The sequence below is a fragment of the Garra rufa genome, chromosome 1 (genome assembly GCF_049309525.1).
Source record: "Garra rufa chromosome 1, GarRuf1.0, whole genome shotgun sequence".
NCBI lineage: Eukaryota > Metazoa > Chordata > Actinopteri > Cypriniformes > Cyprinidae > Garra > Garra rufa.
Window position 1 is genome coordinate 23,444,311 of NC_133361.1, and position 16,638 is coordinate 23,460,948.

General features: G+C 36.4%; 2 protein-coding genes across 2 annotated transcripts in view; both read right to left on the reverse strand.

The window, feature by feature from the left end:
• Nucleotides 1-1,302: 1,302 nt before the first annotated feature.
• LOC141298508 (Fc receptor-like protein 5) lies at nt 1,303-6,265 on the reverse strand. The gene is made up of 7 exons (XM_073829000.1): nt 6,235-6,265; nt 4,623-4,754; nt 4,361-4,531; nt 3,986-4,264; nt 1,831-2,073; nt 1,622-1,735; nt 1,303-1,331 (listed from the first exon to the last, which is right to left on the reverse strand). Exons 1-7 carry the CDS (start codon nt 6,263-6,265, stop codon nt 1,303-1,305), a joined length of 999 nt encoding a protein of 332 aa, XP_073685101.1.
• Nucleotides 6,266-12,973: 6,708 nt separating this feature from the next.
• The window catches only part of LOC141298674 (hemicentin-1-like), a 53,791-nt gene continuing 50,126 nt past the window's right edge, over nt 12,974-16,638 (reverse strand). The window contains 10 exon segments of the mRNA XM_073829020.1: nt 12,974-13,014; nt 13,155-13,214; nt 13,383-13,469; nt 13,606-13,662; nt 13,948-14,049; nt 14,639-14,764; nt 14,850-15,092; nt 15,231-15,512; nt 15,614-15,784; nt 16,002-16,145. Of these exon segments, the coding sequence (XP_073685121.1) occupies nt 12,974-13,014; nt 13,155-13,214; nt 13,383-13,469; nt 13,606-13,662; nt 13,948-14,049; nt 14,639-14,764; nt 14,850-15,092; nt 15,231-15,512; nt 15,614-15,784; nt 16,002-16,145 (1,313 nt within the window).

A 16,638-nucleotide genomic window follows, 5' to 3' on the forward strand; every position in this document is an offset into this window, starting at 1 on the left:
ACCAATGCCTGGACACTTCAGTATGGATGAAAAACCATCAACCGCAATACACTCCTAAAAATAAAGGTGCTTCACGATGATATGGAAGAACCTTTTTGTATAAATGGTTCAATAAAGACAAAAGGTTCTTTGTAGCAAATAAGGTTCCTCAGATTTTAAAAAGGTGTGGAAGAAAATTTCATTTTACTTATCATATGTGACCCTGGACCACAAAACCAGTCATAAGGTAAAATTTTACAAAACTGAGATTTATACATCATATGAAAGCTCAATAAATAAGGTTTCTATTGATGCATAGTTTGTTAGGATAGAACAATATTTGACCGAGATACATCTATTTGAAAATCAGGAATCTGAGGGTGCAAAAAAATCAAAATACTGAGAAAATCACCTTTAAAGTTCTCCGAATTAGGTTCTTAACAATGCATTTTACAAATCAAAAATTACATTTTGATATATTTACAGTAGGAATTTTACAAAATATCTTCATGGAACATGATCTTTACTTAATTTCCTAATGATTTTTGGCATAAAAGAAAAATCAAAAATTTTGACCCATGCAATGTATTTTTGGCTATTGCTACAAATATACCCCAGCGACTTAAGACTGGTTTTGTGGTCCAGGGTCACATATATGCTTATGAAACATTGTGTTAGTTTCTGCTCTAACTGCCCTGAAGATGTCATGGGGTGGAGGGATCAGGGCCCCAAAACATAAAGGTTTGAGTCTTGTGAATATGATATAGTAGAATGTGTTTCTGTGTTTTCCTTACTTTGTGTGGAAAGTTACAAGCTGTTAGGAGATGTAACCTTGAAGACTAGGGAAGACATATAAAAGTGGAGGAAACCCTCCCTTCTTTGTCACACTCTGCAGCAACCTGTGTTTCTGTATGACTGTCTGACCTTCTTTGCAAAGAATAAACCCATACAAAAGACAATTGATTGAGTTTGTCTCTTATGCGGTGAGAGTCAATTAATATTTGCCATGACAAAAGGTAATCAAGAAGTTGAACCTTTGACTGAATGGTTCTTTGTGGAACCTAAAATGGTTCTTCTATGGCATCGTTTCAAAAACCTTTTGAAGCACCTTTACTTTCAAGAGTGTACCCACACTCAGCTTGATGCCACACTCTGCATAGTTATTAACAAAAAAATGGTGGTGGCAGTGGCTAAATAAGTGAAGTAAAGAAATTAAATATATAAATACAAAAGAGGCAAAGCACTAAACCCATAATTACTCCCTTGACAGATTCCAGGATAAGGCTGAAGTTTTCTCACCACCACAACAGATTAATATCAGATTCATGTTTCTTCCTCTTCAACAGATGTGACTGTTAAATACACACAAAGACAACCAAACATTTACTGAACAGGTTGTATTTTCTCTGTGTGTCTGTTGTTTTTAATGAGTTATCTACTATCATCTTTTAACTACTGTATTTGGACAAATTTGACCAGAAAAAGACAGACAAGATGTCTTTGTCAGTGACAGAGAATATGTTTTAACAAAGCTTTACATAGTAAGTACCTTACAAACCCTCAGTAGCAGATATACAGTAATAATTATAATAAAAATCATCACTAACTTTGAAAGTCAAATGACCTGTGAAAAATGTTTTACCTCTCATCCTGCAGCATTTGACAATCAGCACGACTGTCACTAGCAGATATGGACAAACTGCCAGTACAGAACTGAGTGTGTGGAGGACAGAGATCTGAGATTCTGAATGAGACACTGAAAAAAGAGACACACAAGCACTTGGTCACATATTATACCTGAACAAGTGCATAAGAAGAAATAACTCAGGTCACAGTTTCATTGATTTTCACCTGTGACTGAGATCCAGCTTTTGGGTGACTGTCCTCTCTCTGGGTGTTTGCAGTAGTAGAAACCCTCATGTGACTTTGAGACATTAGGGATGATCATCTCTGTAGTTTGATTCTGGATGAGTGATCCATCTTTATAGAAATCAGCTCTGAGGTTTGGTGGGGTTGAACGTTTATATAAACAGCGTAGAGTCAGAGTATCTCCTTCAGTCACAGGATGAACAGGACTCTCTAGAATCACACCAGCTAGAGAAACAGAAGAAACATAAGTCGATTGCAAATAGTTAGAGTATATAAAAACCATAGTGATTATAAAAACAAGAATTTATTTAATTATTTTTTACATACCGTATATTATAAAGGGATAATCAAACTCACCTGATACTGTCAGTGTAACTTCATCACTGTGTTGTGATCTGCGTGATCCTCCTATCTCTACTCCATAACAGGAGTATTTACCTGCGTCAGACTCAGTAACAGAACTAAATGTGTGTTCCTGTAGTTCACTGAAAACATCAGCTGAACTGTTTTTATACCAGCTGTACTGCCAGCTAGTGACTCCTTCAGCATATATGTCACATCTGAGAGTAACTGTCTCTCCTCTGAATGCATGTTGATCAGGTTTGATGGTCACTTCGGCTTTTGGTCTTTCTGTACAATGACAATTAAAAAAAAATGTGCTGTTTTTATGTATGAACACAATAACTTGATTGTAAAACAAACATGTGTCTTATGAATCATTTTGATTGTGTTCTCAGAACAGTTCATCATAAATACTTGCCGTATACTGTCACTGTTACTGGTTCACTGTAAGGTGTGTAATCTCCTCTTTTTCGTGCTCTGCACCTGTACTCTCCTCTATCAGAGACTTTCACTGAATCGATGGTTTTAGTAGCAGCTTCAGTAGATTCAGGGTTTGAGTCTTTACCCCAGAGAAACTCCCTTCCATCCCATGACTGATCCACCTCACATCTCAGAGTAACTGAGTCTCCAGTGAATAATGAACTCTGTGGCTCAACAGTGAGAGTTGGTTTGGCAAGACCTGACAAAAACATCATTGAGGCATATACATTGCTGTCATCATCAAGTCTGTCATCTTTCTCAGTATCCATACAATGAAAATGAATGTAGTGTGGTGTTGTTCTGGACAATCAGCTCACAGGTACAGCAACATTGAGTTGACTCTCACCTCTGACTGAGATCCAGCTCTTGGGTGACTCTCCTCTCTTTGGGTGTTTGCAGTGATAGAAACCCTCATGTGCTTTTGCGACAGTAGAGATGATCATGTCTGTAGTTTGACTCTGGATGAGTGATCCATCTTTATAGAAATCAGCTCTGAGGTTTGGTGGGGTTGTAAACTCATATAAACAGCGTAGAGTCAGAGTATTTCCTTCAGTCACAGGATGAACAGGACTCTCCAGAATCACACCAGCTACAGAAACAGAGGAAAAAGGCAATGATTAAAAATCATCTAGATGTAAAATATAAGGTGACTTTTTTTAAAGACGCTAGATTTTTGTGATATTTCTCTATGCAGATGTTGCCCCCATGAAATTAGGATGATTGGAGTTGTTTTTGTTGGCAGAGTTGCTATGCTGTTTCAAGGATGTTCAAAGTGATCGTTAAAACAAGACAAAGCATACAAAAGTCTCTGGTCTGGTTCTGGATATTTACAGATATTTATGTGAATTAATAATTGTCTCTGATATTATCCGTACTTTATAACCATTTAGCACAGGATAAGCAATAGAGAGAAATTGTTAAAATCGTAAATGGTAACACAAAGTCTGTTTTTTTTAGGCATGTGATTATGGAAGAAATATTAAACATAAACACATCTGAGATTATTAGCAGAAACCAAGTGAATATATAATAAATATTACAATACAAGTCTGTGTTACCGTTAAATTTAAGGTTGGTTTACCATACATCATCTCGCTTGAAGCAACACTATAAATGATTCGAAATAAAGCATTGTGTCTTTAAGTCCACATGCTATAATTCTCTTAAGCTGTGAAGTTTGAGTTTGTTTATTCTTTTATCCATGGTTGGACCTCAGTTTTAATTACTGAAATTGTTGACCTTATTTCTGCACTCGATTAATCAACCTGGTGGTTTTTATTATAAACCACCAATGAAATTAAAAACACAGACCTACCATGTACAGTGATATTAACTGGATTGTAGTTCTCTCCAGATTCAGACCAACACCAGTACACTCCAGTGCTTGATGTGGTGATGGAGCTGATTGTACATGTAGATCCTGTTTGTGATGCCCAGCGTGATGAACAATTTTCCATCCCCCAGTGGTCTGTGTAACTTCTCATTCTCCATCTACCAGAGTTACTCTGGTCCTCACAGCTCAGAGAGAGAGTGGCACGTGAGAAGTGTTGAGCTCTGTTGGGACCGATGATCAAAGAGACTGGAGGAGAAACACCTGAGCAGACAATAACAGCTGTAATGTTTTAAAATTGTGCATGAAAAATCTCTTTATTAAAGATGAATTAATCATTTAAACTCTGTTTGAATTTACCAGTGATCCATAGTGGCTGTTTGTTGCTGAAGGTTGTGTTACATGCTGTGTTTTCTCTCTCTCCTCTGCACACATATATTCCTGTGTGATTTAAAGCAGCAGAACTGACAGTGTAGTTTCCTCCAGCTCCTCTGCTGCTGTCTGAGAGCAATTTATAATGATTGCCATAGTCTGTATGAAGTAAGAATGTGCAGATGCATTTCTACTTAATCTTGAAAGGTGATATAACGTTCAACTTCACATGAAGCATATTGTAACTTACCTGATGAAGCTGTTAGAGTGAACCAGCTGAATGTCCAGCCTGTAGAGGAGCCTTTAACCCCACAGATCAGAGTCACTGGATCTCCTTCAGTCAACCACTTCTGGGAAGAAACACTTAAAACTGCTCTGTAAACTGAAATTCAGAAATCACTAATTAATAAAATAGTCAAGAATCAGTTTAGTTAATTTTACAAACCAATGAAACAAATATATCTCTATCTATAATAGTCACTTATAGACTTATAGATGTCTTACGAATCATTTTCACAAAGCAGTTCATTATGTGATGATAAATATTTGCCGTACTGTATATTGCCATTGCCAATGGTTCTAATGGTAGTTGAACTGTTATCTGACGCATTTGTGTGAATTACACTGATTTTGGTTCTTTCATTTGGGCTTTGGTGCAAAGACACGAACAGATTCATCTAGCGATACAGTCAGTGACCATTGTATTTACACCAGACACATGGATCATCCTACCATTTGCTAACTATATCTGTGCAATTTAAAATTTCTGAAATAAAAACCAAATATTATAATATTATCAAAACATTAATTGAGATGTATTTGATTAATCCCTGTAGATTAGGCAATATAAAACTACCAATTAAAATATATAATAAGCTTTCAATAGTTCAATTGTATTACCAAGAATCAAAAAAGAGAAAATATAGCTATTTCATTAGCATGAAAACTGAGAAAAATGAGAATAGAGTACAAAATAGGGCCTAAAACAAATAGAAAAAGAAGAAGAATGTCCTTAACTTTAAGAAAATGCTGTTTGTTAATTTTTTTTTCTGATCGTTTCATATCAGGTTTGTGATTTTTGTTGAACTTATAACACGTTTCCCAGCCAGTTTGTAACAGTTGTAAAATCACACATATAAGATCAATGAATCAAACTGACTCACCTTCAGTGTTTCCAGAGTGGATGTTTAAAATCAGCACTAAAAACACAAAATAATAATTTTCAGAAAATACGTTTCAGAAAAAAAAAAAAAAAAAAAACTTTTTTTTTTCTTTTTCTACTAATTTGTCTAAAAGCTAGTGGTGTCAGTAGAAGTGGTGATGACAATCTGGTTAAAATATGATCACAAAAGTTAAGATGTGATTTAAGAACACAGTTTGCTTTTGTTTAAGAAGTTTGATCTGTCCAGATTGAGTTTTGAGTGCGTTTCAGTTTGTATGTGATAAACATTAAAATGTCTGTTTTACATTTTATAGATTTCCTCATAATGGCAAAACTGTTCAAACATCAAGCCAACAGTCTGATCACAAGCAGAGAAATAAATAGACTTTCAAAAATACAATCAATCTTTCACTCATATATCACAGACTACGGATGAACTATGAAGCCCCTAAAGTGAGATACTGATGAATAAAATATGAGATGGGAGAAAAAATTATATAATTTTTTTAATGATTTTGGTTTGCTCGCAAAACTTTTGCAAGAGAATAAAATGTTATTCATAAATGCAGTAAATTATAATTTTCATCTAATCTCCTATTTTCCCATCTCATGTTCCTTACATGTTCTGTAGGATTTCAGAGGAATTTTCATAATATAAGAGAAAGTAACATGAAACCTACAGAGAGAAAATAATACTTACAGAGCACAAGAGGAAGCTGACTGAGCTCCATACTGACCGATTATGAGAAAAAGTTGAAGATACAGACTGTGTTAAAGCCTGTGTTAAAAGTGTAGAAACAGTCAACAACCGCTGACCTCTCACACTGATGGTGCTGAGACTTAAATGTGTGATCCCAGTTGCCCTTTACAAATTTGGCTACTTATAGATTCAAATAACAATTCTCTCAGTGTCTTTGATAAAGAAATGTTTGGGGAGAATTAAGTTCTTATTTTACTGCGATCAGAAGTTGTTCAGTTCTTGCAAAAGGTCATAATTACTTTATTGTCACCTGCACGAATCACACATGATGGAAAACTCAGTGCTGATATTTGTAAGGAAGGCTCTGAACAACAACAACAACACAGTAGCAAAACATAGACAAAGGCGCAGAACCAGTTCTGTTTGTTTTTGTATCAAATGAAAGAGCTGGTCCGCTGTGTGATACGAGAGAAAGTAGCACAGGTGTCAGTTACATGCGACCAGCGCTGTTACAAAAGCGAGAATTAGGAAACATCAAACCATGGAATAGCCTGATTGATCGGTCAGAGTTATGTATTCCAGAGAGCTACTGTATGTAACACAGTAACATCATACATTTTTATAAAATACTACAAAATATGTGTATCCTAAACTTCAGGTCATATAAACAACAGGTCAATACCTGTGGCCTCAGAGCCTTAAATGAGCAATATCACACGAGCAGTCGAGTGCCGTTGGTAAATTGATCCATATTTCACGTCTACAAGTGCAATATTGCATTTATACAACAATTTGATGGCACAAGTGTGTTAATACATGAACAGAATAACAATAGAGTCTTTTAAAGCCCTCTTTTGTGCAGAACTAAATATTAAGTTATTTCATTAAAAGCTTATTGTATTACTGTAATAAAAGCCCAAAGTATTATGTACAGTATTATGAGAGAAAGATGGACTGATAAAGTCTGATTACCTGCATCTTTGTCGTAACGTTAAAATCACTGAAATCTCATCAAACCAAGGCACTCGAAAATCTTGTAGGAAAAATATAAAATATAAAAAAAATAAAAAAAATAAATATAAAAACTTTTAGTCACATGGCTTTACAATTAAAAACATCAAACGTGCACCAACGCATTGCGGCTAACTTGCCTTTATCAGGGTGTTTAAATTCTTTAATCTGTCAAGAGTGATTTTGCTGCTAAGTGCATTTGTTTGCTGTCAAGCTGTCTCTTGTCGCCATCTAAAGGCAGAACAATGTAACTAACATCACTAGTATGAACACACGCACCCTTTCTCAATATAAATGCTATTATTGAATACTATTATTTATATAAAATATTATTTATTGAATAACAATATTAAACAACAACAACAGCCATCATAAAAGTTGCTAGGCAATTCAGTCACATGTACACAGGCAGCGCTTTGATATACAGCATTGAATTTACATAAACATGAGACTTTGCATAAAACTATATTTTCTGGAACAAATAATAGATTAATGAGACCAATGTCTACCGTTAGATTTACCCAAAACAAATTATATTTCATGTGTAACCGCTACAGAGACATCAGAGCCAGCGTTAAATTCCAGAATATCTGGAAATTTTCAAATAGATGTTATCTTTAATAACAAATTGCATATTTGAACCATAAACAAGTAAATTCTAGCCTAAAAACCGTTTATAGGGGTCATCGGATGCAAATCTAACTTTTCCAAGTTGTTTGAACATTAATGTGTGTTGGTAGTTTGTGTACACAACCACCCTACAATGATAAAGATCCACCCAGTGGTATTTTTTTTATCTCTAAAAGTAATATCCCCTTTTTAAAATCAGGTCATTCTCAGTTTCTTGTCGTGTGACGGCACACCGACAGAGGCCGCTCCCACAATAGTTGATTGACATGAGCGCCTTACCTTAGACCCACCCTCACCGTGCTGAAACAGTCCGACTCAGGTGCAGACAAGAATGTCTCCAATAGAGCTATTGAGGTGTTCTGTTGTTGGATGTAATAATGAACACAGCAGTCATCATTTACTGAAGATGCAGAGGATAACGTTACTTTTGTTTTTAAAAGGAAAGAGCCGATCCCGATCGATGCTCTATGTTCGTGCAGATCATTCCTGGTACAGCTTCACCCACAGCAGAAGTGAGTATAAAGGTTTTTTTTACACTAGAGAATTTTTAACCCTCTGGGGCCTGAGGGTGTTTTGAGGCCCTGAAGAAGTTTGACATGCCCTGACATTTGTTGTTTTTTCAGTATCTTAAAAACATTTTAATGGCTAAAGTCTGATTACATTGTATCATGTAAGTATATTATAGACTTTTCATTAAGACCCTAAAGAATCATATGAACTTGTGGAAAATAGGCATCCGATGACCACTTTAAAACTACATTCTGTGACACAAAAACAGTAATATTTATAAAATGAAACTGGATTTGGGTGTCTGCCATGACACTCGGTGTAATAAGTACAGCAAACGGAGTGATATTACAAATTGTGAAACGGCTGTTGGAGTTCTGATATCACTCTAATATTGCACTCCTATCAGCCAATCAGATTTGCGGACTAGAAAGAACTGTTGTATAAATACAGGATAATACAGTAACAACAGATTGATCACTCCTACTGATTTGTGTTTCTAACTACATGCGGCACAATGCCGCAACACACAATAAAAGGTATCTTTTCCATAGTTTTTAGCTGCAAGGCAAATCGCAAAATTTCTATTTTAGAAACCGTTTCTATTTCTGCGACATCGCGGCTGGAGCAACAACATATACCAGTGATAATCACATACTGATTACGTGCTTTATTCAATGTTAAAAGTGTGAGTTGGAATATCATATTGTGTGACATGTATAGCCATACTGAAAGCAACAACAGATTGTTTACCTCAGATCTTGAAAATACATTTAAGCAAACACATACTTTAAAACTGCGAACTCAATACGAACCAGCAAAGTAGTTTTAATAAAACGGTTTAATATTTATGAATTAGATTATAAACTTGTCCATTTCGTTGGGAGTGCAGTGCGCTTCTGTGCTTCTGAATGACTGTGATTCTGTCACGTCGCGTCTGGTGTGGACGGCCAAATTGCTTGTCGCTAGAATCTTGTCACGTTGCGTGTAACAAACAGCTTGTATAAACTTAGACGCTTTACTAAGAATTCCTAGTTGATGGTGCCATGATGCCATATAAACCACATGCAGTGTGAAAAGAAACTTACACCAGTGGTTTTCACATCTTTTTTATTCTTCTTCGTTTTCTTTTTTTAAATCAGTAACACCTAGTAACACTTAACACAGGGAACCCTTAAAACAAAACAAACATCAAAAACATGAGTAGATTGCAAACAGTATAATTATATGAACATGAGATTGCAAGATGGAGTGTTCTAAGGTGACTGAAACCCTGCAACAGCAGATTGTCCAGAAGGTCAAAGAGATGACCCTTTTAGTCACTGCAAGAAAAGTTGCTCAGTCCAAATTTGCGATTTCTTGAATATTGCAGGTTTACAATGACAATCATTTATTCAAGTCCTCAAAAAAGGCTGATAGTACGGTGGCCGAGAGAGGCCAACGCGCTGCAAACAAGAAAACACATGCAAACAGAAAAAACGACAACAAATTAAGAAAACATCTTCATCAGTTTGACAACACAGGCGCTGCAAATCCTCGCAACGCAAACACAAATACGGAAACGCGCTGCAAATTCTCACAACACAACCAAACTCAGAAACGCGCTGCGAACACACGGAGGCGCTGCAAACTAACGAACGCGCTGCATATAGAACGGTCCACAACGGAAATGTTTCAGGGGGACCTCAAAAAGTGACGAACCCATCTGGGACCTGATTATTTTTTCAGTGGCTGTTGGTCAGAGCAGAGGTGTTATCGGTGAACTATCGCCTTTTAGTGATAGTATAGTATCACTTAAAGGTGATAGTGATATAAATAATCAGGTAAAATAGTGATATAAATAATCAGGTCCCAGATGAGTTCGTCACTTTTTGAGGTCCCCCTGAAACATTTCCGTTGTGGACCGTTCTATATGCAGCGCGTTCGTGTGTTCGCAGCGCCTCCGTGTGTTCGCAGCGCGTTTCTGAGTTTGGTTGTGTTGTGAGAATTTGCAGCGCGTTTCCGTATTTGTGTTTGCGTTGCGAGGATTTGCAGCGCCTGTGTTGTCAAACTGATGAAGATGTTTTCTTAATTTGTTGTCGTTTTTTCTGTTTGCATGCGTTTTCTTGTTTGCAGCGCGTTGGCCTCTCTCGGCCACCGTATGATAGTCCATCTAAGACAAATTCACGAGAGGACAGGATAAGGCACAGACTCTCAAGGGGGTAATTGGTTCAACACTACAGCTAGAATTGCTTGCTAGCTCAGTGCTGAACGAGGTTAAGGATCTGTCTCGGCATGTTTAAAAGAAGTTGGACTGAAAGTGCACTCTGCAGTGACCAAGCCACTCAGAAGTCAAGCAATATAACTATATAACTAAAATTTATACTATATATATACACATACAAGCAATTACAGTTGAAAAGATGCAATATATATATATATTCAATACTGCATATGCATATACATTAATCCCTTTCCTTTAAAAAAACTATATGGAGTTCTTATTAGCATGTTATATTGGGTCCTATTTTCAGTTAATTTTTTCAAGAGTGCAATAGCAAAACTAAATTATAATCTTTCCTGTTACACTCTTAAAAATAGAGGTGATTTACAATGCTATAGAAGAACCTTTTTTGTTTAAATGGTTCCATGAAGAACCTTTTAACATCTGAAGTACCTTTCTGTTTCACAAAATGTTCTTTGTGGTAAAAGAAGGTTCTTCAGATTATAAAAAGGCAAGAAAGAGATGGTTCTTTAGAGAACTTTTGACTGAATGGTTCTTCGTGGAACCAAAAATGGTTCTCCTATGGCATCGCTGTGAAGGAGCTTTTAAAGCACCTTTATTTTTAAGAGTGTACCTGCAATCAGCTCATTGCTTTTCAATAGTCGCTAAAGCTCATGAAGGATTGCATCACCAATATTAAATACTGATAACCATCAAGTGTTCAGTATCACGAAGATAATAAAGCATTGAGGATCCTGGTCATTCTCCAGTCCTTCTCAGCCTAAACTTATCAGCATCCTGCAGTTAAAAATTTCAGTAACACCTTATTTTAGAGTGTCTTAACTAATACCATGCATATTGCTAGAATCTTAGCCATTTATTAGTACTAATTAAGAACATATTAATGCCTTATTCTACATGACCATTTTCTACATCTCTAATCCCAATACACTCTTAAAAATAAAGGTGCTTTAAAAGGCTCTGCACAGCGATGAAATAGAAGAACCATTTTTGGTTCCACAACGAACTATTCAGTCAAAGGTTCTTTAAAGAACCATCTCTCTCTTGCCTTGTTATAATCTGAAGAACCTTCTTTCGCCCACAAAGTACCTTTTGTGAAACAGAAAGGTTCTTCAGATGTTAAACATTCTTTATGGAACCATTTAAAAAAAAAGTTCAAAAAAAGGTTCTTCTATGGCATTGTTAGGCACCTATTTTTAAAGGTCCCATATTGTCAAAATCGAAATTTCCTGGCTTTTTTCATGATAACTGAGGTCTAGGGGCTATGTAACTACCATATGAGTTTCAAAACAGTCAATCCACAGTAAACTGCACACAGCCTGCTTAAAGTAGCTGTTCATTTTCAGGAGCCGCTGTGACTTCCGTAACGATGTGACGTCCGATCTACTCAGTCACCGCCTTCAGTCACCACCCCAGCACCAACCACCGTCCCCCCCCCCCCCTCCTTTTATCAAACCTCTTTCACACAGCGATTCCGGATAATGTGTCCCATGATTTGTTCCGGAGTTGTTTAATTTGGTTCATTCACAGTTGTTTTCCGGAATCTGTGCGTGCTTTACACACAACCCATAAAAACATGTGACGTTTGGATGTGAGATGTAATGCGACGCGTACGTTTCACTAAACTGAAACTAACCTGAACAAACTGTGCTTCAGCACTGATAGTGAGGAGCTGGCTCTGCCCGATCGCCGCTTCGTTCCACTTTGCACATATTTTTTTGTCGTGAAGAGTCGCAGGGTAACGTGCATCATCACTACAACACTGCCTTTATGGTTCTGGCTTTTGTTCACACAGCGCTCGTTCCCGTAATTTTCCAGAATCAGCGCGCATTGTGAAAGGGGCTTAACTGAAGCAACAGTTATGTAGCTTACTGCATTCGGTGTTTGAAAAAGAAAAAACATTAATGATCATTCTGAAATATCCTGTTGAGTATCAGCAGGCTAGGCTCTCTCTCTATTGCTCTGAGCTCGCTTTCAGCATACATGACGTAGTTACCTGTGATTGGCCTGGCTGTGCGTCACTCAGAAAACAACAGGCCAATCAGAAGAGAGGCTCATGAATATTAATTAGACGGGCCAAAATCGACCTGTTTTTGACAGAGCTCCTAAAAAAGGAGCTGTAAAAATATATTGACATGGATTTTGGCACTTATACCGCAAATATATATTCTTAAGGACATCAACAACTAAAATAAACCTCCAGAAATGTGTACAATATGGGACCTTTAAGAGTGTACCTAAACTTAACAAATACCTTACTAACTTTTAATAAGCAGCAAATTAGGAATTTATTGAGGGAAAAGTCATAGTTACGAGTGAATAAGTGTTCCCTATTCTAAAGTGTTACCAAATTTCTCCTTCAGGCATTTATTTAACCTGAGCATACGTCGCATCATTAGAATCAGCACCTGAAAATATAGAAATTAATTAAAAAGTAATAAAAAAAAGTATTTGTTTGTTTTCTATATACAGTATTTCATTGTATTCTTAGTTTAATTTTACCAGTAGATGTATTCTTGTGAATTGATGATTTTAGTTTGACACTCACCTTGATCCATTTCCAACTTCAGTTTAGAGTAAACACAGTCATAACTTTCAGTGTTGTTCCCTGCAAGATGTCAACAGTTCAAATCACCTGTGCTTACTGTGTCCAACAGTAAAATGAAATGAAGTTTAGGAAAATACTAGTGTGCTTTTCATTGTTATTTAGAGCTGTGGGGGGTAATTAAAATCAAGCTACTGCTGTGATCATAAAAGAACAGACTTTTGTTTTTACCTTTGCTTTCTTTCTTTTTCTTCTGTTTCTCTGTGGATGTGAGTTCAATCTCAGCATAGGTGAGTTCAGTAGGTCCACTTACACTGTCTACAATGACAAATTGAGAAAGAAATAAGACACTTGGTTTAACTTGACTTAAAGCATGGATTTGGTTTACAGTTCCTTGCAAAATAATTACTATTTCAATAAAACTATTATGACACAAAATACTTAAATGAGTTACCTGTGCATGTGTTTTTATTAATTGTTGCATCAACAGAATCATAAATATGAGCAGTTTCTGTAACAGATAAATACTTTATTTAATTTATAATATTATGCTTATAAAACTCATGATTGATCACTCTGACACTGTCTTAAAAATAAAAAGCACTTGGAGTTATTTAAGGTGCTATTTACATTCTAAATTACTGATAATTAAATATTTTATAAATACAAGTTTTCATAATAAAACAAAACCAAATGACATCCAACTGAACTTTGTCAGACACACAAATTGCAAAAACTATTCTAAGTGTTTTCAGATTTATCTGCATTTATTTATGGTTAACAGTTAATGACTGACCAGACAGCAGTGTGCTGTATCCCGTTTCACTCTGGTTCTGCTCTGATGTCTCACTGCTGTTCTGATGTTGACTGACACTAGAGGGAGACTGAGATCTTACACCTAGTCAAACACACAATGATTATGTTTAAGTATTGATGAAAACGTACTTTTAATCTCCTTCAGGCATACATATTTGAGAATGAAAAAATGGTTTAGTGATTTGTTTTTAAATAATACAATTTAAATGAATGACATTATTTTTCTGTTCTAAAACAGAAACTGCTTCACTGTCTGATGTCTTCATAGGGTCCGTGTACGTTTTATTCATTTCATCTGTAACTCTAAAATAACCAAATAAATGATTAATTTGGAGAGCTACATAGGTAGTGACAAAAAGTGGACAGGATAGAGGACTCAACTCTATATGACTCTACATGCTGATTTCAATATTTTTATCAATACTTCACAGTACTGAAGAATAATTAACAAACTAATTTAAGTTGGTCTCCCAGCCTGATCAGCTGAAAACTGTCTAGAAACCTTCTATAACCAGCCAACATACCAGCTTTACCATGTTGGGAGAACAGCTAAGACTAAAAAACAGCTTAAACTGATGTGTGAAGGCAGCTCACAGGATTTAGGAACAGATTTAGTGTCTGCAAATGTGTCAGTGAATTTTAATATGGAATTGATGATATAGATGATAAACCTTTGTTGTTTCTGCAGCGCCACAGCAGGACCAAGAAGACAATGACCAAAAATGTGACAGTCAGTCCTGCAGTCACTCCAATTATCATGGGATTGAAAGCATCAGATCTTGATGTTTTGGAGGAAGCTGAGATACATACATTTTACATTTAGATGAGTGCTGCAAATGATACAGAAACATTTCAATAGTGTTTAACTGTTTTTATTCTCACCTGTGACTGAGATCCAGCTCTTGGGTGACTCTCCTTTCTCTGGGTGTTTGCAGTAGTAGAAACCCTCATGTGACTTTGAGACAGTAGAAATGATCATCTCTGTAGTTTGACTCTGGATGAGTGATCCATCTTTATAGAAATCAGCTGTTATGTTCAGTGGGGTTGTAAATTCATATAAACAGCGTAGAGTCAGAGTATCTCCTTCAGTCACAGGATGAACAGGACTCTCCAGAATCACTCCATCTAGAGAAACAGAGGTAACATGAGTTGTTTGTAAAAAGTTTTTACATTGATGTATCCTCCACTTGTTTAATCAGCCTACATTTATACGTTGACTGTAAACTGCCAGCAAAATGAATAAACACAGATACACAGACTCACAGTGTACAGTGATATTAACAGGATGACTGTTTTCTCCGGATTCAGACTGACACCAGTACACTCCAGTGTCTGATGTTCTGGTGAAGATGATTTTACATGTAGATCCTGTTTGTGATCCTCTGCGTAATGATAAACAATCTTTCAGTCCCCACGTGTCTGTGTAACTTCTCACTCTCCATCCATCAGAGTTACTCTGGTCCTCACAGCTCAGAGAGAGAGAGACAGATGTGAAATGTTGAGTTCTGCTGGGACTGATGATCAGAGAGACTGGAGGAGAAACACCTGAGAAGACAATAACGGTGATAATTTGGAATTGTTTGAGAAATGATGATTCATTTTCTTTAAATATGAATTAATATTTGTTTAGTTCAGTTAGAACTCACCAGTGACCCACAATAGTTGTGTGTTGCTGTAGGTTGTTTCATAGGCTGGTTTTCCTCTCTCTGCTGTGCACACATAAACTCCTGTGTGATTTAGAGCAGCAAAACTGACAGTGTAGTTTCCTCCAGCTCCTCTGCTGCTGTCTGAGACCAACTCATAATGATTACTGTAGCCTATATAACGACAGAATATATAGTTTTTACCTTAAGGAGCAATTTGTATTAGTTACTTTTGTACGGGTAACGCAGTATATTCAGGTTGAAAGAGGGACAAAGAAAACACAACAGAACGTGCCCAACGTACAGTCTGTAATTTTTAGATTCAGAAGTATTAAATCCTATTTTTGATTTGAATAAAATCTGTTATGTCAGATGTTACTTCAAAAAGCACTTTATATTTTACCTGATGAAACAGTTATAGTGTACCAGCTGAATGTCCAGCCTGTAGAGGAGCTATTAACCTCACAGATCAGAGTCACTGAATCTCCTTCAGTCAACCACTTCTGCGGAGAAACACTTAAAACTGCTCTGGGAACTGAAATTGAGAAAACACTCATTAATAACATGTTAAATGTGTGTGTGTTTATGAAGAAATGATCAAACTCACCTGATACTGTCAGTGCAACTTCATCACTGATGTGTGATCTGCGTGATCCTCCTATCTCTTTTCCATAACAGGAGTATTTACCTGCGTGAGCCTCAGTAACAGGACTGAATGTGTGCTCTTGTAGTTCACCGAAAACACTGAATAAACTGTCTTTATACCAGTTGTACTGCCAGCTAGTGACTCCTTCACTGTCATCAATGTCACATCTGAGAGTGACTGTGTCTCCCCTCAATACATGTTGATCAGGTTTAATGGACACTTTGGCTTTTGGTCTTTCTGTGCAATGACAACGATTCACAGTGAAAATAATGTGCTGTTTTTACTGAAAATCCGATATAAATAAGGTAAAAGTGTTGTTTTCCATATCTGTTATAGTCAATTATTTAGTCTTGTGAAATAATTTGTGAATTATCTCAGGAAA

Coding starts and splice junctions, on each gene's coding strand:
- LOC141298508 (XM_073829000.1), bottom strand. CDS start 6,265: ATGGAGCTCAGTCAGCTTCCTCTTGTGCTCT. Junction 4,265..4,360: donor ACAGCCACTATGGATCACTG/GTAAATTCAAAC, acceptor TTGTCTGCTCAG/GTGTTTCTCCTCCAGTCTCT. Junction 1,332..1,621: donor CAAATGCTGCAGGATGAGAG/GTAAAACATTTT, acceptor TGTATTTAACAG/TCACATCTGTTGAAGAGGAA.